A 26,956-nucleotide genomic window follows, 5' to 3' on the forward strand; every position below is an offset into this window, starting at 1 on the left:
CCTATGTACAAGAACATAACTACTATAATACTGCCCCTATGTACAAGAATATAACTACTATAATACTGCTCCTATGTACAAGAATATAACTACTATAATACTGCCCCCTATGTACAAGAATATATCTACTATAATACTGCTCCTATGTACAAGAATATAACTACTATAATACTGCCCCTATGTACAAGAATATAACTACTATAATACTGCTCCTATGTACAAGAATATAACTACTGTAATACTGCCCCTATGTACAAGAATATAACTACTATAATACTGCCCCCTATGTACAAGAATATAACTACTATAATACTGCTCCTATGTACAAGAATATAACTACTATAATACTGCCCCTATGTACAAGAATATAACTACTATAATACTGCTCCTATGTACAAGAATATAACTACTATAATACTGCCCCTATGTACAAGAATATAACTACTATAATACTGCTCCTATGTACAAGAATATAACTACTATAATACTGCCCCTATGTACAAGAATATAACTACTATAATACTGCCCCTATGTACAAGAATATAACTACTATAATACTGCTCCTATGTACAAGAATATAACTACTATAATACTGCTCCTATACACAAGAATATAACTACTATAATACTGCTACTATGTACAAGAATATAACTACTATAATACTGCTCCTATGTACAGGAACATACCTACTATAATACTGCCCCTATGTACAAGAACATAACTACTATAATACTGCCCCTATGTACAAGAGTATAACTACTATAATACTGCTCCTATGTACAAGAATATAACTACTATAATACTGCTCCTATGTACAAGAATATAACTACTATAATACTGCCCCTATGTACAAGAATATAACTACTATAATACTGCCCCTATGTACAAGAATATAACTACTATAATACTGCCCCTATGTACAAGAATATAACTACTATAATACTGCTCCTATACACAAGAATATAACTACTATAATACTGCTCCTATGTACAAGAATATAACTACTATAATACTGCCCCTATGTACAAGAATATAACTACTATAATACTGCTACTATGTACAAGAATATAACTACTATAATACTGCTCCTATGTACAGGAACATACCTACTATAATACTGCCCCTATGTACAAGAACATAACTACTATAATACTGCCCCTATGTACAAGAGTATAACTACTATAATACTGCTCCTATGTACAAGAATATAACTACTATAATACTGCTCCTATGTACAAGAATATAACTACTATAATACTGCCCCTATGTACAAGAATATAACTACTATAATACTGCCCCTATGTACAAGAATATAACTACTATAATACTGCCCCTATGTACAAGAATATAACTACTATAATACTGCTCCTATGTACAAAAATATAACTACTATAATACTGCTCCTATACACAAGAATATAACTACTATAATACTGCCCCTATGTACAAGAATATAACTACTATAATACTGCCCCTATGTACAAGAACATAACTACTATAATACTGCCCCTATGTACAAGAGTATAACTACTATAATACTGCTCCTATGTACAAGAATATAGCTACTATAATACTGCTACTATGTACAAGAATATAACTACTATAATACTGCTCCTATGTACAGGAATATACCTACTATAATACTGCCCCCTATGTACAAGAATATAACTACTATAATACTGCCCCTATATACAGGAATATACCTACTATAATACTGTCCTATGTACAAGAATATAACTACTATAATACTGTCCTATGTACAAGAATATAACTACTATAATACTGTCCTATGTACAAGAATATAACTACTATAATACTGCTCCTATGTACAGGAATATACCTACTATAATACTCCTCCTATGTACAAGAATATAACTACTATAATACTGCTCCCTATGTACAAGAATATAACTACTATAATACTGCCCCCTATGTACAAGAATATAACTACTATAATACTGCCCCTATGTACAAGAATATATCTACTATAATACTGCCCCCTATGTACAAGAATATAACTACTATAATACTGTCCTATGTACAAGAATATATCTACTATAATACTGCCCCTATGTACAAGAATATAACTACTATAATACTGCTCCTATGTACAAGAATATAACTACTATAATACTGCTCCTATACACAAGAATATAACTACTATAATACTGCTCCTATGTACAAGAATATAACTACTATAATACTGCCCCTATGTACAAGAATATAACTACTATAATACTGCCCCTATGTACAGGAATATAACTACTATAATACTGCCCCTATGTACAAGAATATAACTACTATAATACAGCCCCTATGTACACAAATATAACTACTATAATACTGCTCCTATGTACAGGAATATAACTACTATAATACTGCCCCTATATACTAGAATATAACTACTATAATACTGACCCTATGTACAAGAATATAACTACTATAATACTGCCCCTATGTACAATAATATAACTACTATAATACTGCTCCTATGTACAATAATATAACTACTATAATACTGCTCCTATGTACAAGAATATAACTACTATAATACTGCCCCTATGTACAAGAATATAACTACTATAATACTGCTCCTATGTACAAGAATATAACTACTATAATACGGCTCCTATATACAAGAATATAACTACTATAATACTGCTCCTATGTACAATAATATAACTACTATAATACTGCTCCTATGTACAATAATATAACTACTATAATACTGCTCCTATGTACAAGAATATAACTACTATAATACTGCTCCTATGTACAAGAATATAACTACTATAATACTGCTCCTATGTACAAGAATATAACTACTATAATACTGCCCCTATGTACAACAATATAACTACTATAATACTGCTCCTATGTACAAGAATATAACTACTATAATACTGCCCCTATGTACAAGAATATAACTACTATAATACTGATCCTATGTACAAGAATATAACTACTATAATACTGCTCCTATGTACAAGAATATAACTACTATAATACTGCTCCTATGTACAAGAATATAACTACTATAATACTGCTCCTATGTAAAGGAATATAACTATATACTATATAATACCTTGTATTAGGCACAGAATGGTTATCCATATAATATACCTCTGGTATCTGGCCATCAGATTTATATTCTTTCACCTCCTGAAAGAAGAATATGATAACGATTATTATTACTATTATTATGTTTTACGTAGATTTAAACATTTTATAATATGTTTGCAATTCAACATTTTCTATTACAATCTGATAGATTATAGATTTTTATAAAAAAAAACTACATCCACCTGCCGCAGATATAGTGGAATGTGGACTTGAGTTGCAATACCAGGCATGGCCTAAGGATAAGGGTGGCGCTGTATCTAGAAGAAAACAGCCGGGTTTGTCCTAAATATTAATCCTAAAAAGTTAAGTGACTTTTCATCCCCATCACACATACAATGTAGAAAGCAGAAAGGAATCAGCTGAATGACAAGTCCAGCTCTGCTACATCCCTCATTGATAGCGTGCTGTAAGGAGAGGACTGGCCTGTACGTTCCTGTCTCGTCCGCTGTGTTCGAGGACTTGTCCGTACCGGGCACACCGGCTGCAGGGAGTGACCTTCCCAAGATCACAGTCCCAAAACCGGGCCCACGGCCAAGTGTTACAGCACGGAGGAGAAGAGGTCAGAGTAATTGGTCATTTTGTTGTAAAACTGCAAAAGGTTTCGCAGATGGTGGCGGCTGATAGCGGTCGGTTGTCAGGATGTGAGAGTACTGACAATGAGGGACAGTACTGGAGAAACACCAAACTTCTGTGCAGGAACTTAAGGACAACCCCAGTCTATTTATGTTCTTGTCACTAGGGGGCAGTATTCTAGTAGTGAGTGCTGGTATAGTATAGGCAGTCTGCTATCAACTGATTAGTCTTGACAACCACTCTTCTTCTGCACCAGAAATATGCACAAAGCAGTTGTCACTGCCCATCCCCCACTCTTCTTGGCCACTTGTACTAACTGCATCTACTATATAATTGTCTAAGGGTCACTTCCGTCTGTCCTTCTGTCTGTCTGTCACGGATATTCATTGGTCGCGGCCTCTGTCTGTCATGGAAATCCAAGTCGCTGATTGGTCGCTGCAAAACAGCCACGACCAATCAGCGACGGGCACAGTCCGGCGGCAAAATGGCGGCTACTTCCTCCCCGCAGTCAGTGCCCGCTCCATAATCCCCACCAGTCAGCCCTCACACAGGGATAATGGCAGCGTTAACGGACCGCGTTATGCCGCGGTGTAATGCACGCGGTTAACGCAGCTATTAAACCTTTGTGACCAACTTTTTACTATTGATGCTGCGTATGCAGCATCAATAGTAAAAAGATCTAATGTTACAAATAATAATAATAAAAAAAGGTTATTCTCACCTTCCGAAGGACGCTGTCCTCGGCAGTGCAAGTGGCAGGTTCCGGTGCCAAGGATGCTATGCGAGAAGGACCTGCCATGACGTCACGGTCATGTGACCACGACGTCATCACAGGTCCTGTGCTCATACCAACCCTGGGACCGGAAGTGGGACCGGAAGCTGCCGTGTGCACCGTACACAGGCGCCAGGACTTCAAGGGGCCTTCGGAAGGTGAGTATATGTTTATTTTTTATTTTAAGTCTTTTCTAACCACGCATATAGTGCCCACATTGCTATATACTACGTGGGCTGTGTTACATACTGCGTGGGCTCTGTTACATACTACATCTCTGTGCTATATACTATGTAGCTGGGCAATATACAACGTTACTGTGCAATATACAACGAGACTGTCCAATATACTATGTGGCTGTGCAATATACTACGTGCTCTTTGTTATATACTACGTAGCTGTGCAATATACTATGTGGCTGTGTCGGTTCTGTTATATACTACGTTGACTGTGCAATATACTGTGTAGCTATGCAATATACTTCGTGCCTCTACAATATACTACTTGGCTATGTTATATACTACGTGGCTCGGCTATATACTACGTGGCTATGTTATATACTACGTGGCTCTGCTATATACTACGTGGCTGACCAATATACTACATACCTGTGCAATACACTACGTGGCTGTGTTATATACTACGTAACTCTGCTATATACTACGTACGCTGTGTTACATACTACGTAGCTCTGTTATATACTACGTAGCTCTGTTATATACTACGTCGGTTGTGTTATATACTATGTCACTGTGCAATATAGTACGTAGCCTGTGCTATATACTACCTACATATTCTAGAATACCCGATACGTTAGAATCGGGCCACCATCTAGTTACTTATAAGGGGTTTTCAATAGGGGCACAATGATCACGGTTGTACAGGGTGTGACTGTGACAGGAAGTGTTGTGATTCGGTTCGTGGGCTCCCCCGGTGGTCTCTTGTGGTACTGGTGTCCTGCAAGCTTTGCCTTCTCAGTTCACCTGTTCCTATCAGGATGTGGGAGTATCCTATTTAACCTTGCTCCTCAGTCATTCTAATGCTGGCCATCAATGTATCCAGAGTGATTCTGTTGCATGTTCCTGCTCCCAGTTTTCTGCTCAGCTAAGTTGGACACTTTAGTCCTTAAGTCTATTTTTGTATGTTTTGTCCAGTTTGCACTTATGTGAATCTCTGCAGCTGGAAGCTCTTGTTGGGCTGAAATTACCACTCCAGTGGCATGAGTTGTCACATGAGTTAAGGTAATTTCAGGATGGTGTTTTGAAGGGTTTTGCAGCTGACCGCGAAGTCCTCTGTTGTATCTTTCTGCTATTTAGTTAGCGGGCCTCTCTGTGCTAAATCTGCTTTCATACTACGTGTGTCTTTTCATCTGCTCTCACCGTTATTATATGTGGGGGGCTGCTATCTCCTGTGGGGACATTCTCTGGAGGCAAGCCAGGACTGTGTTTTCTTCTACCAGGGGTAGTTAGTTCTCCGGCTGGCGCGCGGCATCTAGAGACAACGCAGGAATGCCCCCTGGCTGCTTCTAGTGTGGTGTGTAGGTTTAGCATCGCGGTCAGCTCTAGTTTCCATCACCCGAGAGCTTGTCCGTTTATTCTATGCTTCTGATGTTTCCTTGCCATTGGAAACCATAACAGTATGGCCAGCCAAAATGTTTAATCTATAGGCTGAAGCAGGAGAGAAAAGGAACTGTGTGAAACCTTTTTTTTTTTTTTTTTTTTTTTTTTTTTTTCCTTCCTCTGAAGTTGCACTCCAGCTCTAATTGCAGTCTCCTGTTTTCCTCTCCTCTTAACCCCTGAATGGCTCAGACTTTATCTGTTGAAATATGGATCCCCAGAGTCTGGCTACCAATTTGAATAATCTTGCCTCTAAAGTTCAGAATATACAAGATTTTTTGTTACATGCTCCTCGGTCTGAACCTAAAATTCCTATACCGGAGTTTTTTTCTGGAGATCGATCTTGTTTTCTAAATTTTAAATACAAATGTAAATTGTTTCTTTCGCTGAGATCTCATTCTGCTGGAGATCCTGCCCAGCAAGTAAAAATTGTTATTTCTTTACTGCGGGGTGACCCCCAAAATTGGGCATTTTCATTGGCACCAGGGGATCCTGCGTTGCTCAATGTGGATGCGTTTTTTCTGGCTTTGGGGTTACTTTATGAGGAACCAAATTTGGAGATTCAGGCTGAGAAAGCCCTAATAGCCCTCTCTCAGGGGCAAGATGAAGCCGAAATATATTGCCAAAAATTTCGAAAATGGTCTGTGCTTACTCAGTGGAATGAGTGCGCTCTGGCGGCAATTTTCAGAAAAGGTCTCTCTGATGCTGTAAAAGACGTCATGGTGGGGTTTCCTGCGCCTACTGGTCTGAATGAGTCCATGACAATGGCAATTCAGATTGATCGGCGTTTACGGGAACGCAAACCTGTGCACCAGTTGGCGGTGTCTTCTGAAGAGGCACCACAGAGTATGCAATGTGATAGCTTTCTGTCCAGAAGCGAACGACAGATTTATAGGCGCAAAAATCATTTGTGCTTCTATTGTGGAAATTCTACTCATGTTATATCAGCATGCTCTAAACGAACAAAGAAAGTTGATAAATCCTCTGCTATTGGCACTTTGCAGTCCAAGTTTATTTTGTCTGTAACTCTAATTTGTTCGTTATCTTCTATTGTTGCGGATGAGTATGTGGATTCTGGCGCCGCTTTGAGTCTTATGGATTGGTCCTTTGCCAGGCGCTGTGGGTTTGATCTAGAGCCTCTGGAAGTTCCTATACCTTTAAAGGGTATTGATTCTACACCATTGGCTAGTAATAAACCACAATACTGGACACAAGTGACTATGCGTATGACTCCAGACCATCAAGAGGTGATTCGCTTCCTTGTACTGTATAATCTACATGATGTGTTGGTGCTGGGATTGCCATGGTTGCAAACTCATAACCCAGTCCTTGACTGGAAAACAATGTCTGTACTAAGCTGGGGATGTCAGGGAAATCATGGGGACACATCTTTGGTCTCCATTGCTTCATCTATTCCCTCTGAAATTCCTGAGTTTTTGTCTGATTATCGTGAGGTTTTTGAGGAATCTACTCTTAATTCTCTTCCTCCTCACAGAGATTGCGATTGCGCCATAGATTTGATCCCTGGCAGTAAATTTCCTAAGGGTCGTCTATTCAATCTGTCTGTACCTGAACATGCTGCCATGCGAGAGTATATTAGGGAGTCCTTGGAAAAGGGACATATTCGTCCTTCTTCGTCTCCTCTTGGAGCGGGGTTCTTTTTCGTAGCTAAAAGCGATGGTTCTTTGAGACCTTGTATTGATTATAGACTCTTGAATAAGATCACAGTCAAGTATCAGTATCCTTTGCCATTGCTGACAGATTTATTTGCTCGCATTGAGGGGGCGAAGTGGTTCTCTAAGATTGATCTTCGCGGTGCGTATAATTTGGTGCGAATTAAGCAGGGGGATGAGTGGAAAACCGCATTTAATACGCCCGAGGGCCATTTTGAGTATTTGGTGATGCCTTTTGGTCTGTCAAATGCCCCTTCGGTCTTTCAGTCTTTTATGCACAATATTTTCCGTGAATATCTGGATAAATTTATGATTGTGTATTTGGACGATATCTTGATTTTTTCGGATGTCTGGGAATCTCATGTTCAACAAGTTAGGAGGGTTTTTCAGGTTTTGCGGACCAATTCTCTGTTTGTTAAAGGTTCAAAGTGTGTTTTTGGGGTTCAGAAGATTTCTTTTTTGGGGTACATTTTTCCCCCCTCTTCTATTGAGATGGATCCTGTGAAGGTTCGGGCTATTTGTGACTGGACGCAACCGACTTCTCTTAAGGGCCTTCAGAAATTTTTGGGCTTTGCTAACTTTTATCGTCGATTCATAACTGGTTTTTCTAGCGTTGTCAGGCCTTTGACTGATTTGACTAAAAAGGGTGCTGATGTTGCAGATTGGTCTCCTGCTGCTGTGGAGGCCTTTCGGGAGCTTAAGCGCCGTTTTTCTTCTGCTCCGGTGTTGTGCCAGCCTGATGTTTCTCTTCCTTTTCAGGTGGAAGTTGATGCTTCCGAGATCGGAGCGGGGGCGGTTTTGTCGCAGAAAAGTTCAGATTGTTCAGTGATGAGACCTTGTGCGTTCTTTTCTCGAAAATTTTCGCCCGCCGAGTGAAATTATGACGTCGGTAATCGGGAGCTTTTGGCGATGAAGTGGGCATTCGAGGAGTGGCGTCATTGGCTTGAGGGTGCTAAACATCAGGTGGTGGTCTTGACTGATCACAAAAATTTGATTTATCTTGAGTCGGCCAGACGTCTGAATCCTAGACAGGCGCGCTGGTCGTTGTTTTTCTCCCGGTTTAATTTTGTGGTTTCGTATCTGCCAGGTACTAAGAATGTGAAGGCGGATGCCCTTTCTAGGAGTTTTGAACCTGATTCCCCTGGTGATTCTAAACCTACGGGTATACTTAAGGATGGGGTGATATTGTCTGCTGTCTTCCCAGACCTGCGACGTGCTTTACAAGAGTTTCAGGCGGATCGGCCTGATCGTTGTCCGCCTGGTAGATTGTTTGTGCCGGATGAGTGGACCAATAGAGTCATCTCGGAGGTTCATTCTTCTGCGTTGGCAGGTCATCCGGGAATTTTTGGTACCAGAGATTTGGTGGCTAGGTCCTTCTGGTGGCCTTCCCTGTCTCGGGACGTGCGTACTTTTGTGCAGTCTTGCGATGTTTGTGCTCGGGCCAAGCCTTGTTGTTCTCGGGCTAGTGGGTTGTTGTTGCCCTTGCCTGTTCCTAAGAGGCCTTGGACACACATCTCTATGGATTTTATTTCTGATCTCCCTGTTTCTCAGAAGATGTCCGTCATTTGGGTGGTGTGTGACCGCTTTTCTAAGATGGTTCATTTGGTGCCCTTGCCCAAGCTGCCTTCCTCATCTGAGTTGGTGCCCCTGTTTTTTGAATGTGGTTCGGCTGCATGGTATTCCGGAGAATATCATTTCCGACAGGGGATCCCAGTTTGTGTCCAGATTTTGGCGGGCGTTTTGTGCCAGGATGGGCATTGATTTGTCTTTTTCGTCTGCATTTCATCCCCAGACAAATGGCCAGACGGAACGTACTAATCAGACCTTGGAGACTTATTTGAGGTGTTTCGTGTCTGCTGATCAGGATGACTGGGTCTCCTTTTTGCCGTTGGCTGAGTTTGCCCTTAATAATCGGGCCAGTTCTGCCACTTTGGTCTCCCCTTTCTTTTGCAATTCAGGGTTCCATCCTCGTTTTTCATCTGGTCAGGTGGAGTCTTCGGATTGTCCTGGAGTGGATACCATGGTGGATAGGTTGCATCGTATTTGGGGGCAGGTGGTGGACAATTTGGAGTTGTCCCAGGAGAGGACTGAACGTTTTGCTAATCGCCATCGTCGTGTTGGTCCTCGTCTTCGTGTTGGGGACTTGGTGTGGTTGTCCTCCCGTTTTGTCCCTATGAGGGTCTCTTCTCCTAAGTTTAAGCCTCGGTTCATCGGTCCTTATAAGATTTTGGAAATTCTTAATCCTGTGTCTTTTCGTTTGGACCTCCCAGCATCCTTTGCTATCCATAATGTCTTCCATCGGTCATTATTGCGGAGGTTTGAGGTACCACTTGTGCCTTCTGTTGAGCCTCCTGCTCCTGTGCTGGTTGAGGGTGAATTGGAGTACGTGGTGGAGAAAATCTTGGACTCCCGTGTTTCCAGACGGAGACTTCAATATCTGGTGAAATGGAAGGGCTACGGTCAAGAGGATAATTCTTGGGTTACAGCTTCTGATGTTCATGCTTCTGATTTGGTCCGTGCCTTTCATAGGGCTCATCCAGATCGCCCTGGTGGTTCTTGTGAGGGTTCGGTGCCCCCTCCTTAAGGGGGGGGTACTGTTGTGATTCAGTTCGTGGGCTCCCCCGGTGGTCTCTTGTGGTACTGGTGTCCTGCAAGCTTTGCCTTCTCAGTTCACCTGTTCCTATCAGGATGTGGGAGTATCCTATTTAACCTTGCTCCTCAGTCATTCTAATGCTGGCCATCAATGTATCCAGAGTGATTCTGTTGCATGTTCCTGCTCCCAGTTTTCTGCTCAGCTAAGTTGGACACTTTAGTCCTTAAGTCTATTTTTGTATGTTTTGTCCAGTTTGCACTTATGTGAATCTCTGCAGCTGGAAGCTCTTGTTGGGCTGAAATTACCACTCCAGTGGCATGAGTTGTCACATGAGTTAAGGTAATTTCAGGATGGTGTTTTGAAGGGTTTTGCAGCTGACCGCGAAGTCCTCTGTTGTATCTTTCTGCTATTTAGTTAGCGGGCCTCTCTGTGCTAAATCTGCTTTCATACTACGTGTGTCTTTTCATCTGCTCTCACCGTTATTATATGTGGGGGGCTGCTATCTCCTGTGGGGACATTCTCTGGAGGCAAGCCAGGACTGTGTTTTCTTCTACCAGGGGTAGTTAGTTCTCCGGCTGGCGCGCGGCATCTAGAGACAACGCAGGAATGCCCCCTGGCTACTTCTAGTGTGGTGTGTAGGTTTAGCATCGCGGTCAGCTCTAGTTTCCATCACCCGAGAGCTTGTCCGTTTATTCTATGCTTCTGATGTTTCCTTGCCATTGGAAACCATAACAAGGAAGGGGCTGCCGGCGCCAATTTCATCACTTGGATTTGCATCCTCGGACAGATGAAATGTATTGTGGCGCAAAGACCCGCCAGATCCCTGCACTGCAATGCATACCACCAGGCAATCAGAGGCTGACAGCAGCAGACGTTGACTTGCCCGTGGGCGGTGCATGGCAGTAACGTCATGCGCTGCCCATGTCGACACACTGATGTCAACTGCCAAATTCTGCCAGGCGAATGGCGTGGCAGCTGGGAAAGGTCAATATGATCATATATTTATGTTTTAAATGTGATGGAGAAGAACAGAAGGGGCCCAGGATGGGTGCATTATATCAGGAAGGGGCCCAGGATGGGGGCATTATACCAGGAAGGCGCCCAGGATGGGGGGCATTATACCAGGAAGGGGCCCAGGATGGGGGACATTATACCAAGAAGGGACCCAAGATGGGGGGCATTATACCGGGAAGGGGCCCAGGATGGGGGGGCATTATACCAAGAAGAGGCCCAAGATGTGGGGGCATTATACCAGGAAGGGGCCCAGGATGGGGGGCATTATACCAGGAAGGGGCCCAGGATGGGGGGCATTATACCAAGTAGGGACCCAGGATGGGGTTTATTTTTTATTTTAAGTCTTTTTTAACCCAGCATATAGTGCCCACATTGCTATATACTATGTGGGCTGTGTTACATACTGCGTGGGCTCTGTTATATACTACATCTCTGTGCTATATACTATGTAGCTGGGCAATATACAACGTTACTGTGCAATAGACAACGTGACTGTCCAATATACTATGTGGCTGTGCAATATACTACTTGCTCTGTGTTATATACTATGTAGCTGTGCAATATACTATGTGGCTGTGTCGGTTCTGTTATATACTACGTCGACTGTGCAATATACTGTGTAGCTATGCAATATACTACGTGCCTCTACAATATACTACTTGGCTATGTTATATACTACATGGCTCGGTTATATACTACGTGGCTCTGCTATATACTACGTGGCTGACCAATATACTACATACCTGTGCAATACACTACGTGGCTGTGTTATATACTGCGTAACTCTGCTATATTCTACGTACGCCGTGTTACATACTACGTGGCTCTGTTATATACTACGTAGCTCTGTTATATACTACGTCGGTTGTGTTATATACTACGTCGCTGTGCAATATAGTACGTAGCCTGTGCTATATACTACCTACATATTCTAGAATACCCGATACGTTAGAATCGGGCCACCATCTAGTTATTATAGTAAAGGGGCAGAATGGAGGAGATTACTATAGTAAAGGACTGAGATAAGGGACATTATTATAGTAAGGGGGCAGGATGGAGGAGATTATTATAGTAAACGACTGGTATGGGGGACATTATTATAGTAAGGGGGCAGGATGGAGGACATTATTATATTAAAGGGCAAAAATAGGGGACATTATTACAGGAAGGAGCCAAGACGGGGGATAATATTACATGAAGGGTGAACACACATGTCACAAATTTTGCACCGGGGCCCATTGAACTTTAGTTACACCACTGGCTTTCAAATTGTATTCTGTTAACCCTGCCCTTAGAGGGCATGTCCAATAGTCAAACTTTTTTTTTTAAAATGCATCTAAACGTAGGAGTCCACAATTTGATGTGTACAGCTCCTCTGCAAAACTATAACTACAGATAAAGCAAACCCGGAAACTGCAGTCATAATACTCACTAATTAATGTACTTTAGGACAAAACGATGGAAGGGCTGGAGACTATGACTGCTGGCTCAGACCAGAGTAGATTTCATAGTTCTCAACTATCAAAGATTTCCTGGGTCGAAAGGAGAGAGGTTTATGTAAATCCTGCCCGGAAGTGGGAGTTTAGGGGAGGACCCAGGTGGGAGCTCAGGGGTGGACCCAGGTGGGAACTCAGGGGTGGACCCAGGTGGGAGCTCAGGGGTGGACCCAGGTGGGAGCTCAGGGGTGGATCCAGGTAGGAGCATTCCCAGGACAGTTGGATTGTAAAAGTCATCAGAAATGTTGCCAATTTTGATATTTCTCATGTAAACACATAATGTAGGCGTGAATGGGAGCTGTGTACACAAAGCTGTCTGATAGCTTTAATCAGGACTATTTACGTCAGAATATCCATCAAGCAGCATTTTAGCTTACATACAGTAAACCCATCATTGCAGAGTCTATTATAAGGCAGGGTAACATACCTTTGGTCAGGTAATATCTGTATACAGCAGATCACCTTGTCTCAGTCGCATCCCAGTTGCTGTCTATGCAGAGAGAAGAAGTCAATGACAAATTGATCTAAACTGCTGCGCTCCGTGTAGGCAGCGACTGAGGTTGACACACGACTAGCAGCTAATGGATGAAGAAAGTATTGAACGATGTGCACTGTGCATGACTCAATATCATCCTGATTCATTAAGGGCTGTTTTTACATTTTTACCTATTTCTTTTCAATCCTAGCTCGGGTTAGTGCTAGGATTACTACTAAGGGTTAGTCCTATATTTGCTACTAGGCCTAGGCAGGAGTTATGGTTAGTATTAGACTTAAGATAGGGTTAGGGTTAGGCATAGGACTAGCCTTAGGCCTAGGATAAGTACTAGGACTGAAGCTAGACTAATGGGGGTTAGAGTTAGTATTAGCATTAAGTTAAGGTTAGTCCTACGGATAGTGGTAGAAATAGTACTAGGGTTAGGCAAAAACTAGGGTTAGTACCAGAGTTAGGATAGGGTTAGGGATAGGTATAGGACTAGCATTAGGGCTAGGGAAAGTACTATGACTATAGCTAGTACTAGGATTAGAGCTAGGTTTAGGACTAGGATAAGAATTAGGGTTAGTACTAGGGATTGTGCTAGGATTAGTACTAGGGTAAGGTAAGTGCTAGAGTTAGGACAGAGCTAGGGTTAGGACAGAGCTAGGGTTAGGGATAGGACTATCATTACAGGGCAAGTACTATGGCTATAAGTAGTGCTAGGGTAAGGGCCAGATTTAGTATTAGGGTTAGTACTAGGGTTAGGTTATGTTAGTACTAGGGATAGTGTTAGATTTAATACTAGGGTTAGGCAACAGCTATGATTAGTACTAGGTAGAGTTAGGATAGAGCTGGGGTTAGGGTCAAAGATAGAACCAGCATTAGGGCTAAGGTATTGTACTCGTGCTATAGCTAGTACTAGGGTTAGGTTATGTTCGTACTAGGGATGGGGCCAAGATTTAATACTAGGGTTAGTTAGGATAGAATACAAAATCTCAGGCACAAAGAAAGTGGTGTACGGCAATAGCTATGGCTATGCTCCCATCAAATTGTAAACATTCTAAAAAATAGAGTAATGCTTCCAAATTGAATTTATCACAAATATTTTTATTATAATACACCAAATACAAAAAATGCGCAATACATATTACTGGCAAATTTACCCAGTGACAGAATTTGAAAAAAGGGAAAAACAGGTGCAGCAAAAGTGCAACACCACTGAGCAAGAGTAGGAGGAAAAAATATACATTTTTCTATGTCCATACAAGTCAGACTAAAGTGACAGTGCGATGATAGATCCAATATATATATCAATAAAGTGACAGTGCAAAAATAGATCAAAAACATCCAGTGTGGTCATGTCAGCATAAATGTAGTATAGCCTCCATTGAGTATTTTTTTTAAATATAAACAATAGCTGAACATCAGACCACAGTCTGTAATTACAACAAGCAAATCCTCTTACCCATGACTATAGAGGGTGCCACACGCTCCGCCCCGACGCGCGTTTCACCTGGGCTTCTTCCGGGGGCCTACTGTATTTGGTGTATTATAATAAAAATATTTGTGATAAATTCAATTTGGATGCATTACTCTATTTTTTAGAATGTTTACAATAAAGTTAGGCTAGAGCTGGGGTTAGGGCCAGTGATAGGACTAATTTACGTACTAGTGCTATAGCTAGTACTAGGGATAGAGCTAGCTTTCGGACTAGAGTTAGTATTAGCTTAGTACTAGGGTTAAGTTAGGGTTAATAGTAGGGATAGGCTAGGACTTAGGGTTAGAGCTAGAGTAATAATAGAATGTAATAAAAAAATATGTCACAATTTTGATAAAAAGATTACAAAGATAATTCATCTGCTTGGGGGGTAAGGGACTCAATTCTGGACTGGTGGAAGGAAATTCCAGAGTGCTAATTGTTCATTGGCAAAGCACTAGCCTTGCCTCGAACCCTGGCCACCCATGCTACACTACTTGTTGTCTGTAGGGGCAGAATTTTGATTCTTTACCATAATTTCTATAAATGTTAATTTTCTCTTTATTATAGTGGATAGGCTCCTTCTGGTTATGGATCTTGTAAGCTGCAGCTCCCCCTTCCCCTCTCACAGCTTCAACAACTTACACAATATTTTGGAAAAACTGCAGCTGCATCCCCCTCCTGTCAGTATTCCCATTTTATTTCTACATCTTTGGTTATTGTGTTTTGGCAGAAAGTGAAATGTAGGGAAACTGTAAGGCTACTTTCACACTAGCGTTGGGCTCGGTCCGTTGCGGTGCGTCGGGCCGAGTTCCCCGACGCTAGCGTTGTCTCCGCCGCACAACAGGGGCAGCGGATGCATTTTTTCAGCGCATCCGCTGCCCCATTGTGAGGTGCGGGGAAGTGCGGGGAGGTGGGGGCGGAGTTCCGGCCGCGCACGCGCGGTCGGAAAAAGCGGACCGTCGGGAGCAAAAAACGTTACATGTAACGTTTTTTGGTCCCGACGGTCCGCCACAACACGGCAACGTGGCAATGCGTCGCAAATGCGTCGCTAATGTTAGTCAATGCAGAAAAAACGCATCCTGCAAGCACTTTTGCAGGATGCGTTTTTTTCGGCAAAACGAGGCATTTGCGACGTATTGCAGTTAACGCTAGTGTGAAAGTAGCCTAAGTTGCATCGATGAGATATATGATGAGTGTTTGTGCCACTGATGTAAGCAGAAATAAAAGAGAAAAATGAGACTGGGATCAGACGGTCACACGGCACATCCGCCACCCTTGATAAAAGGGAACATAACGGATGGCCACCATATTGTGTGGCCCCTATAACTGCACACAGTATATTATTACCACCCAAGACATCTGTACTCCCTTAGCAATGGTCCTAGAGGTCAGACGCCGATGACAATTCTCTTGTATGAAAAATCCTCTTTGATTAGAAGAGTTCTCCTTGACCCTATGATCATGTGCGATGAAACCTGACAGTAATTGTTCAATTTCCCTGCAGCACCTCCACAGGAGAAACCAAGCATTACACCACTGTCCATTCACATCAATGAATTCATGTGCAGGTTGAGTCCTCCAGGAGTTGCTAAAAACAAGGGTCCAAAACTGGGGGCCCTGCTATTAACACATAAAGAATGCAAATGGAATTCTCCCCATTTTCTGACATTCTTTATTAAAATTCACATCTCGCAAATAGTTTCTAAAGATCCAGATAGTCTTCCTGTGATGTAATATGTAGCGCTTAGGGAAAGCATTGCCCAATGTCAAACTCTTCCTACCTGGTAATTAGAAAATTAATTACTATTAATTTATCTATCTTTCGGTCAAGCATCATACTCGTGGTTACGATCTGCATTGCACATTAACAGAGAACACTGGAGGGGGCGGCAAACTGGGCATTTGCCCAAGTCCCTTGTATCTTACGGGGCTTCCACGTTAGTGTCCTAGACTAAAGGGTTGGCATCGGATTGGAACATTATGTAGCATTCTACGGGTATAACATTCAGTTAAAACGTGTACATTTCTCTGTGTTAATAAAATCATTGCACTGTCATATGTACAACAGTGCCAGAAACAAGGTCAGCGCGCTCAGATTAGTAAAGAGTAGAACTCTTGCGCCGCCTGGTGTCAAAATAAGGAACAGCAACAATTGTCCTTTTTGAGCGTGTTCTATATATATGGTCGTGGATTTATAATGATTCACATTAATTTAAATTGATTAAAAGCCCCATTCCAGCACTAATGGCACATACAATACAGAAATCCAAGAAATAAATCCAGATACAACACTAATTGCTTATCAGTTACATCTATTAAGCTTTTTCAATAAGGAGTATATGACACGGCTTGCCCCTGAGTTAGTGAGTCAGCTCTATGGACAAGTGCATGATTATATATTTTGTTCATATCGCAATGATCTTGAGGTCTTTACGCATCAGTTTGTGGTTGTGCTGTCCAGCTATGTTCTTCTGAGTTTATAACTACTACAAGGCCGTATGCATAATATCGTGATTACAGTATTGTGATGACTGTACAGTATTTGTTGTCCTTTGTGGCCCTCTACTGACCATTGTTATTATATGTTCTCGTGTATTGCTGATGTATTTCCTCTCTCTCTCTCTGTAACTCCTCCTATCTTCTTTCCTCACATCCTGTCTTTCTGGTCAGTGCCATCTTGGCCGAAGCATGCATCAGAGCTGCAGAGAGGATTCTCCTTTTACCTCTATTCTCCAACCTCCATCTTCTTCATCATCCTTATCCCTTCATTTCCTCTAACGTTTCATGTTCTCAACCTCATCATTTGTCAAGTTACTGTGAATAAACTACCTAAAAGTTTGACTATTGCATCTTCCTTCCTGGATCATCCATATGCAGCTGGTCAGGCTATAGAGGAGAGGATAGCGAGTAAACTATCTTCCATTGCTTGTACAGAGATCCGTGATCGCATCCTTCAGGCACATCTCACGTATGTCGGTGGTCATTTATAAACAGTAATTTGCAGTGTTCTGTTCAGCTCAATGATTGATGAATTCTGAAGGAGGAGGAATAATTTGGCCAATTATGACAATACTGAAGATTCACCTGCAGATCTCCCTGAAAGAGGACCTGCCACTTGGAATAAAGATATAATTTTATTACCTGGTCTAAATGCCGCTGTTCTCCTGAATCCGGCGATGTTTTCCTATTCGTTCTGCACCTCTCCGTTCCTGAGATATGGCCCTTTCTAACATGCATATAAATCTAATATTGTTAGCCAATTGGGAGTGGTCATTAAGAAGATGCCTACAGAGAAGAGTTGATGGCCACACCCACTTGGCTTCAATGACTAGATTTATATACTGAGCAGAAAGGGCTGTATCTCAGGAACGGAGAGGCGCAGGAACAAAAGAAAAACATCACCAGATTCAGGAGAACAACAGCATTTATGAGTCGCCCAGCCAGGGCAGCGGGGTATTCGATACCGGGTCCGGTTGCGGTTAAAGGGGAAGTCACGGGGGCTGTGACCCAATTAAAGGGGAAGGTCTTTAAGGGGATTTGTAATGTCTATGTTCGTGACGCCACCTGTGGTGTTCGGTCAGGGTGACCGATGCTGCATTAAAGGGGTCCTTTGGGGGATGTTATAGCAGCACTGATGGTACTCTTCCCACAGGTGAAGCGGGGTCCCCAGAGGTCCTGAAGTGTATGGCGATGATGGTGTAAGCTGATAAATGCACAAAGAATAAGGGCACAGGCTTGCAAGTCTTTACCTGGTTTACTGATGGTAGTAGTAGCAATCCTCAGTCCAGAGTACCAAGTGCAGGGTAGCTGTGGTCCAGCTGACTTGGAGGCAATAAGAGACCCCCTTACCAGGTGAGGTCCGTAAGCCTTTCCTGCTAGCTCCTCCCCAACCTCACCACCACACTAATCCCATCCCTAACCCAACTCTTCAACCTATCACTAACTTCTGGTACCTTCCCCACTGCTTTCAAACATGCCACAATCACACCTATCCTCAAAAAGCCATCCCTTGACCCAAGCGCTATGTCCAGCTATCGCCCCATATCCCCCATTTGCATCCAAACTCCTTGAGCAGCACGTCCACGCTGAACTTTCCTCTCACTTTGCATCTAACTCTCTCTTCGACAACCTACAATCTGGCTTCCGTCCCCACCATTCCACTGAGACTGCCCTAACCAAACTTACGAATGACTTACTTACAGCCAAAGCTAACAGACAATTCTCTATACTCCTCCTCCTAGACCTGTCCTCTGCCTTCCACACAGTTGACCACTGCCTCCTACTACAGATCCTCTCTTCCTTTGGGGTCAAAGACCTCGCCCTATCCTGGATCTCCTCATACCTTACGAACTACACATTTAGCATTTCCTACTCCCACACTACCTCTTCATCTCGCCCCCTCTCTGTTGGTGTTCCTCAAGGCTCTGTCCTAGGACCCCTACTCTTCTCAATCTATATCCTTGGTCTGGGACAACTCATAAAGTCCTATGGCTTCCAGTACCATTTATATGCAGATGACACTCAGATCTACCTCTCTGGCCCAGACATCACCTCTCTGCTCTCCAGAATCCCAGAGTGTCTGTCAGCCATATCCTCCTTTTCCTCCCGCTTCCTCAAGGTCAATGTGGACAAATTGTGGAACTAATTATCTTTCCTCCATCTCGCATATCTTCCCTACCTGATCTATCTATCAAAATAAATGAAATCACACTTTCCCCTGTGCCCAAAATCCGCTGCCTCGGAGTAACCCTGGACTCTGCCCTGTCCTTCAAAACGCACATCCAAGCTCTCACCACCTCCTGTCGCCTCCAGCTCAAAAATATTTCCTGAATCCGTCCTTTCCTCAACCCTCACTCTACCAAAATGCTTGTGCATGCCCTAATCATCTCCCTCCTCGAATTCTGCAACATCCTCCTCTGTGGCCTACCTTCTAACACGCTCGCACCCCTCCAGTCCATCCTTAACTTTGCTGCCAGACTAATTAATCTCTCTCCTCGCTACACTCCTGCTTTTCCTCTTTGCAAATCCCTTCACTGGCTCCCAATTTCCCAGCGTATCCAGTTTAAACTACTAACACTGACCTACAAAGCCATCCATAACCTGTCTCTTCTGTATATTTCCAAACTAATCTCTCAATATCTTCCCTCACGTAATCTCCAGTTCTCCCAAGACCTCATTCTCTTCTCCACGCTTATTCGCTCCTCACCCAATCACCTCCAAGACTTCTCCCGAATATCCCCCATCCTCTGGAATTCTGTGCCCCAACACGTCCGGTTATCCACCACATTTGGATCCTTCAAAGGAAACCTGAAAACCCATCTCTTCAAAGAAGCTTACAGCCTGTAATGACCACACGGCCACCTCAACACCATCGGAGCTCCTGCAACCCCCGACCTACTGTCTCCTTCCCCATAATCCTGTAGGATGTAAGCCCCCAAGGGCAGGGTCCTCTTCACTCTGTACCAGTCTGTCATTGTTAGTTTTGTTTACTGTAAGTGATATTTGTATTTTGATGTAACCCCTTCTCATGTACAGCACCATGGAATCAATGGTGCTATATAAATAAATAATAATAATTAATCTGCTACATAGGAGCGATCTGAGCATCGCTCCTATGTAGCAGAGCCGATCAGGCTATGCCAGCTTCTAGCCTCCCATGGAGGCTATTGAAGCATGGCAAAAGTAAAAAAAAGTTTTTAAAAATATGAAAAAAATAAAAAATATATAAAAGTTCAAATCACCCCCCTTTCGTCCCATTCAAAATAAAACAATAAAAAAAAATCAAACCTACACATATTCGGTATCGATGCGTTCAGAATCACCCGATCTATCAATAAAAAAGGATTAACCTTATCGCTAAATGGCGTAGCGCTAAAAAAAAAGGCAGAATTACGTTTTTTGGTCGCCGTGACATTGCATTAAAATGCAATAACGGGCGATCAAAAGAACTTATCTGCACCAAAATGGCATCATTAAAATCGTCAGCTCGGCGCGCAAAAAATAAGCCATCACCCAACCCAAGATCATGAAAAATGGAGACGCTACAGGTATCAGAATATGGCACATTTTTTTTATTTTTTTTTAGCAAAATTTGGATTTTTTTTTTCACCACTTAGACAAAAAATAACCTAGACATATTTGGTGTCTATGAACTCATAATGACCTGGAGAATCATATCGGCAGGTCAGTTTTAGCATTTAGTGAACCTAGCAAAAAAGCCAAACAAAAACAAGTGTGGGATTGCACTTTTTTTTGCAATTTCCCCGCATTTGGAATTTTTTTCCCATTTTCTAGTACACGACATGGTAAAACCAATGATGTCATTCAAAAGTACATCTCATCCTGCAAAAAATACGCCCTCACATGGCCATATTAATGGAAAAATCAAAATGTTATGGTTCTGGGAAGAAGGGGAGCGAAAAATGAAAACGCAAAGCCGAAAAAAGCTCCGGGGGTTAAGGGTTAACCGTCTAATAATGATTGTGAACAAGCCATTTAAATCAGCATTTACTGAGCCAGATGAAAAAATTAGCCCAAGATTTTTTTTTCACCTGTGACGCTGGGAATAACACAATGCTAAAATTGACTTCTCCCTTGATAACCCTCACAATTACCTAAAGAATAGCTGAACTGCAGTACCTGAGAACGGCCACTATATGGTGTGTGGAGCAGTGCTGTTGTGGCGCATTAGAATGATTATTTTAGCTAATTGTGGGAGGTGTCAGCTATTGATCTGATATTCTAAGGATAAACCATCAATGCTAGTCCTGGGCAACCAATTTAAAGGGGAAGAAAAATAAATGTGGTACAAAAACTCCTTATAAGGGACATTTCATGATTATGCTCATCACTTCACAGTCACTTCAGTCTGATAACATTATTACCGCAGGAGTGTCGTAAAAATAAAACCCAAAAATCAATGGTGGAATTTACTACATAGGGGGGTGGGGGAAAGTTAAGGCTATGTGCAGACGTAGTTTTGAGCTCTGCGGATTTTCCCGCAGCGGATTTGAGAAATGGCTGATAACAGGGAACAGCAGACTGTAATCTTGTACGTAGCAAGTTAGACCTCTGGATAAGGAATATTGCCAACAGCGACAAGAGTTTAGCTCATATTCCTGATGGTGCCTATATATATTTTACTGCCAGCAATAAATGCGCACGGTTTCGGCAGGATCACACTGTCTGACTTTATTGATCTCATAACTTCCTAAGTTGACATTTATGGCTGACCGCAGAGTACGATGTGCGGCCAAAGTACCTTGGCTGGAAAAATAAAAACAAAAATCAGAATGGTCAGACATTGAATAAAGCTGAGTCCGAACATTGAGGCAGAGAGTCCAGCTCAGAATCTCCTGGTGGTCCCAATTTCAGACTGTTTATGTATTCATACTGTACAGTATTTTTCAGAAAAGATCCCAGCTGTCCTAGAGTGGAGTAATATCAGGATTATGTCAACCCTGCCCAAAACTGCAGGGGAAATTCTAGGAATCATGAATTTTCCTCTACTGTCAAAAGCAATGTTATCCCAGTCCACCATGGTTATAACTACCTATATCCTACCTCCTCTAGTCCACCAGGGTGATAACTACCTATATCCTACCTCCCCTAGCCCACCAGGGATATCACTATTAACCATTCTTCTCGGCATATAAACATCCTTGGTTACAGGTTCTTATAGAAGGGGCTTACAGGTTTTTTGTTTTGTCAGAGGCTCGGAAAGTTTTGAGACTTTAAAAAAAAAAAAATTATCAATTTTTAAAGTCTCAATAATAAATAGTACAATCCCTTTAATGTCCCTAATGACACATACAGTGTCCGCCAGCAGGTGCTGCCATTGCTGTGTTTGCTATGTGATGTGTAACGATGATAATGACTCGGGTCTACAAATAGTTTCTCGATTGCAGGAAGAACGATCAGCGACTACGCAGGAAAATAGAAACCACCTACGAGGGAGTCCGAAAGGTTCACCCACCGAGAGATGAAAAGGGCCAGGAACGCAGGACTGTAAGGCTGCCGTCACACTAGCAGTATGTGGTCAGTATTTCTCATCAGTATTTGTAGCCAAAACCAGGAATGGGTGATAAATACAGAAGTGGTGCATATGTTTCTATTATACTTTTCCACTGATTGTTCCTGGTTTTGGCTTCCAAATACTGATGTTAAATACTGACCAAATACTGCTAGTGTGATGGCAGCCAAAGAGGGGAACAGACCAAAGTGACCCGGTCTGACCACAATGTTATCACTATGTCCAATTAAAAGAGCTGTCTAGTTTAACCCTTTCATTTGTTTTTTTGTGTTTCTGTTTTTTTCCTCCTCCAGAATCCATAACTCCCCCCCCTCCTTATGTAGTAAATTCCACCATTGATTTTTGTGTTTTATTTTTACGCCACTCCTGCGGTAATAATGATTCTCCGATGAAGGCAGGAGCTGCCCTGAAACGCGTCTCTCATTCAATAATGTTTCTAAAAGTATGACTATTGTTGACTTCAATGATAAAGTGCCACCTCGCTGGGCTCCAGCCTGCGCCCGTCCTACTGAAGATCCACCATTTTCTTTGTTCCCTTCATTGTTGATCCAACTTTTGAACTTTTTGGGAAGGTTTGACCGTCAGACAAGCACTCCGTAGAGTTGTGCCGACTGTTATGATCTGGTGGCCTAGGAGCAGCATGAGACATACTCTGGAGAAGGTGGTACCTGTACTGACCGCAAACCCTGAACTTATCACCGCAACTAGTAGTAGCCATGGAATGTACCTAACACTCCCTAGATATCTCGACACAGCCGGAGGACTAAATACCCCTAGAGATAGAAAAGGGAAAACTATCTTGCCTCAGAAAAAATCCCCAAAGGATAGACAGCCCCCCACAAATATTGACTGTGAGAGGAGAGGGAAATAACATACGCAGACTGAAATCAGGATTTAGCAAAGGAGGCCGCTCTAGCTAAATAGAAAGGATAGGACAGAGTACTATGCGGTCAGTATTAAAACACTAGAAAATATCCACCACAGAAAATACAAAATCTCCACATCTAACTAAAGATATGGAGGGTATATCTGCCTCTCCAGAGATACCAGCTTGGCTGAACAAATCCTTATACAGACCAAGCTTGACAAGACAAAACATGGAAAAGAACTGAACAATAGGCCCACAGCATGTGGACTGCAAAAAACAAAGCCAGAACTTATCTTTGTTGAAATGAACAGCAAAGCAGGAGAGACCAGGCAGGGATGTGAATCCTCCAGGAACAATGGACAACTGGCACTGACTAAAGGGTCAAGCAAGAATAAATAGCCCAGTCAGAATTGCAATAAGTGGACACACCTGATGAATGCAGCGATCCAAAGACAGCAGCGCTACCACTTATAACCACCGGAGGGAGCCCAAGAGCAGAATTCACAACAGTACCCCCCCCTTGAGGAGGGGTCACCGAACCCTCACCAGAGCCCCCAGGCCTATCAGGACGAGCCAAATGAAAGGCACGAACCAAATCGTCAGCATGAACATTGGAGGCAACAACCCAAGAATTATCCTCCTGGCCATAACCCTTCCATTTAACAGGATACTGAAGCTTCCGCCTCGAAAAACGAGAATCCACAATCTTCTCAACCACATACTCCAACTCCCCATCAATCAACACCGGGGCAGGAGGATCAACAGAGGGAACAACGGGCACCACATATTTCCGCAACAAAGATCTATGAAAAACATTATGGATGGAAAAAGAGGCTGGAAGGGCCAAACGAAAAGACACTGGATTGATAATCTCAGAAATCCTATAAGGACCAATAAACCGAGGCTTGAACTTAGGGGAAGAAACCTTCATAGGAACATGACGGGAAGACAACCAGACCAAATCCCCAACCCGAAGCCGGGAACCAATACACCGACGACGGTTAGCAAAACACTGAGCCTCCTCCTGAGACAACACCAAATTGTCCACAACATGAGCCCAAATTTGCTGCAACCTGTCAACCACAGAGTCCACCCCAGGACAATCAGAAGGCTCAACCTGCCCTGAAGAAAAACGAGGATGAAAACCAGAATTACAAAAGAAGGGTGAAACCAAGGTAGCAGAACTAGCCCGATTATTAAGGGCAAACTCGGCCAATGGCAAGAAAGCCACCCAATCATCCTGATCAGCAGACACAAAGCATCTCAAATAAGTTTCCAAAGTCTGATTAGTTCGCTCAGTTTGGCCATTTGTCTGAGGATGAAATGCGGAAGAAAAAGACAAATCAATGCCCAGCCTAGCACAAAAGGCCCGCCAAAACCTAGAAACAAACTGGGAACCTCTATCGGACACAATATTCTCCGGAATGCCATGCAAACGAACCACATGCTGGAAAAACAACGGAACCAAATCAGAAGAGGAAGGCAATTTAGGCAAAGGTACCAAATGAACCATCTTAGAGAACCGGTCACAAACCACCCAGATAACCGACATCCTCTGGGAAACCGGAAGATCAGAAATAAAATCCATAGAAATATGCGTCCAAGGCCTCTCAGGGACCGGCAAAGGCAAAAGCAACCCACTAGCGCGGGAACAACAAGGCTTGGCCCGCGCACAAGTCCCACAGGACTGCACAAAAGAACGCACATCCCGTGACAAAGAAGGCCACCAAAACGACCTACCAACCAAATCTCTGGTACCAAAAATCCTAGGATGGCCAGCCAACACAGAACAATGAACCTCAGAAATCACTTTACTAGTCCATCTGTCAGGAACAAACAGTTTCCCCACTGGACAGCGGTCAGGTTTATCAGCCTGAAATTCCTGAAGAACCCGTTGTAAATCAGGGGAGATGGCAGAAAGAATCACCCCTTCCTTCAGAATGCCGACCGGCTCAAGGACCCCAGGAGAATCAGGCAAAAAGCTCCTAGAGAGGGCATCAGCCTTAACATTCTTAGAACCCGGAAGATACGAGACCACAAAATCAAAATGGGAGAAAAACAGGGACCATCGGGCCTGTCTAGGATTCAGCCGTTTGGCAGACTCGAGGTAAATCAGATTCTTATGATCGGTCAAGACCACAATACGGTGCTTGGCCCCCTCAAGCCAATGTCGCCACTCCTCAAATGCCCACTTCATAGCCAATAACTCACGATTGCCGACATCATAATTGCATTCCTCAGGCGAAAACTTTCGAGAAAAGAAGGCACACGGTTTCATCAAGGAACCATCAGAATTCCTCTGAGACAAAACGGCCCCTGCCCCAATCTCAGAAGCGTCAACCTCAACCTGAAATGAAAGAGAAACATCCGGCTGACGCAACACAGGGGCAGAAGTAAATCGGCGTTTAAGCTCCTGAAAGGCAGAAACAGCCGCAGAGGACCAATTCGTCACATCAGCGCCTTTCTTCGTCAAATCGGTCAGGGGTTTAACCACACTGGAGAAGTTGGCAATGAAACGGCGATAAAAATTAGCAAAGCCCAAAAATTTCTGAAGGCTCTTCACGGATGTGGGCTGGATCCAATCATGAATGGCCTGAACCTTAACCGGATCCATTTCTATAGATGAGGGAGAAAAAATAAAGCCCAAAAAATAAACCTTCTGTACTCCAAAGAGGCACTTAGACCCCTTCACAAACAAAGCATTATCTCGAAGGATCTGAAATACCATCCTGACTTGATTCACATGAGACTCCCAATCATCTGAAAAAATCAAAATATCGTCCAAATATACAATCATGAATTTATCAAGATAATTCCGAAATATATCATGCATGAAGGACTGAAACACAGATGGAGCATTAGAGAGCCCGAATGGCATCACAAGGTATTCAAAATGGCCTTCGGGCGTATTAAACGCAGTTTTCCATTCGTCACCCTGCTTAATACGAACAAGATTATATGCCCCTCGAAGGTCAATCTTAGTAAACCAACTAGCCCCCTTAATCCTAGCAAACAAATCAGAAATCAAAGGCAAAGGGTATTGGAATTTGACCGTGATCTTATTCAAGAGGCGATAATCAATACAGGGTCTCAAGGAGCCATCCTTCTTGGCAACAAAAAAAAAAACCTGCTCCCAATGGTGAAGAAGATGGCCGAATATGCCCCTTCTCCAAAGACTCCTTAACATAACTCCGCATGGCGGCATGTTCTGGCACAGACAGGTTGAAAAGTCAGCCCTTAGG

At 42.8% G+C, this 26,956-nt stretch overlaps 1 protein-coding gene across 3 annotated transcripts in view; it reads right to left on the reverse strand.

Annotated features, from left to right (window-relative positions):
* IGSF5 (immunoglobulin superfamily member 5) overlaps window positions 1-26,956 on the reverse strand; it is an 88,885-nt gene that overhangs the window by 42,467 nt on the left and 19,462 nt on the right. For 2 of the 3 annotated variants that reach the window (XM_077293861.1, XM_077293863.1), the window contains exon 2: window positions 3,085-3,161. In XM_077293861.1, coding sequence (XP_077149976.1) covers window positions 3,085-3,139 — 55 coding nt within the window. In that variant the 5' untranslated portion in view covers window positions 3,140-3,161. Of the gene's footprint in view, window positions 1-3,084; window positions 3,162-13,286; window positions 13,350-26,956 lie in introns of all 3 variants that reach the window. The other variant, XM_077293862.1, reaches the window with a different exon arrangement.

Source organism: Ranitomeya variabilis, chromosome 3 (assembly GCF_051348905.1).
Source record: "Ranitomeya variabilis isolate aRanVar5 chromosome 3, aRanVar5.hap1, whole genome shotgun sequence".
NCBI lineage: Eukaryota > Metazoa > Chordata > Amphibia > Anura > Dendrobatidae > Ranitomeya > Ranitomeya variabilis.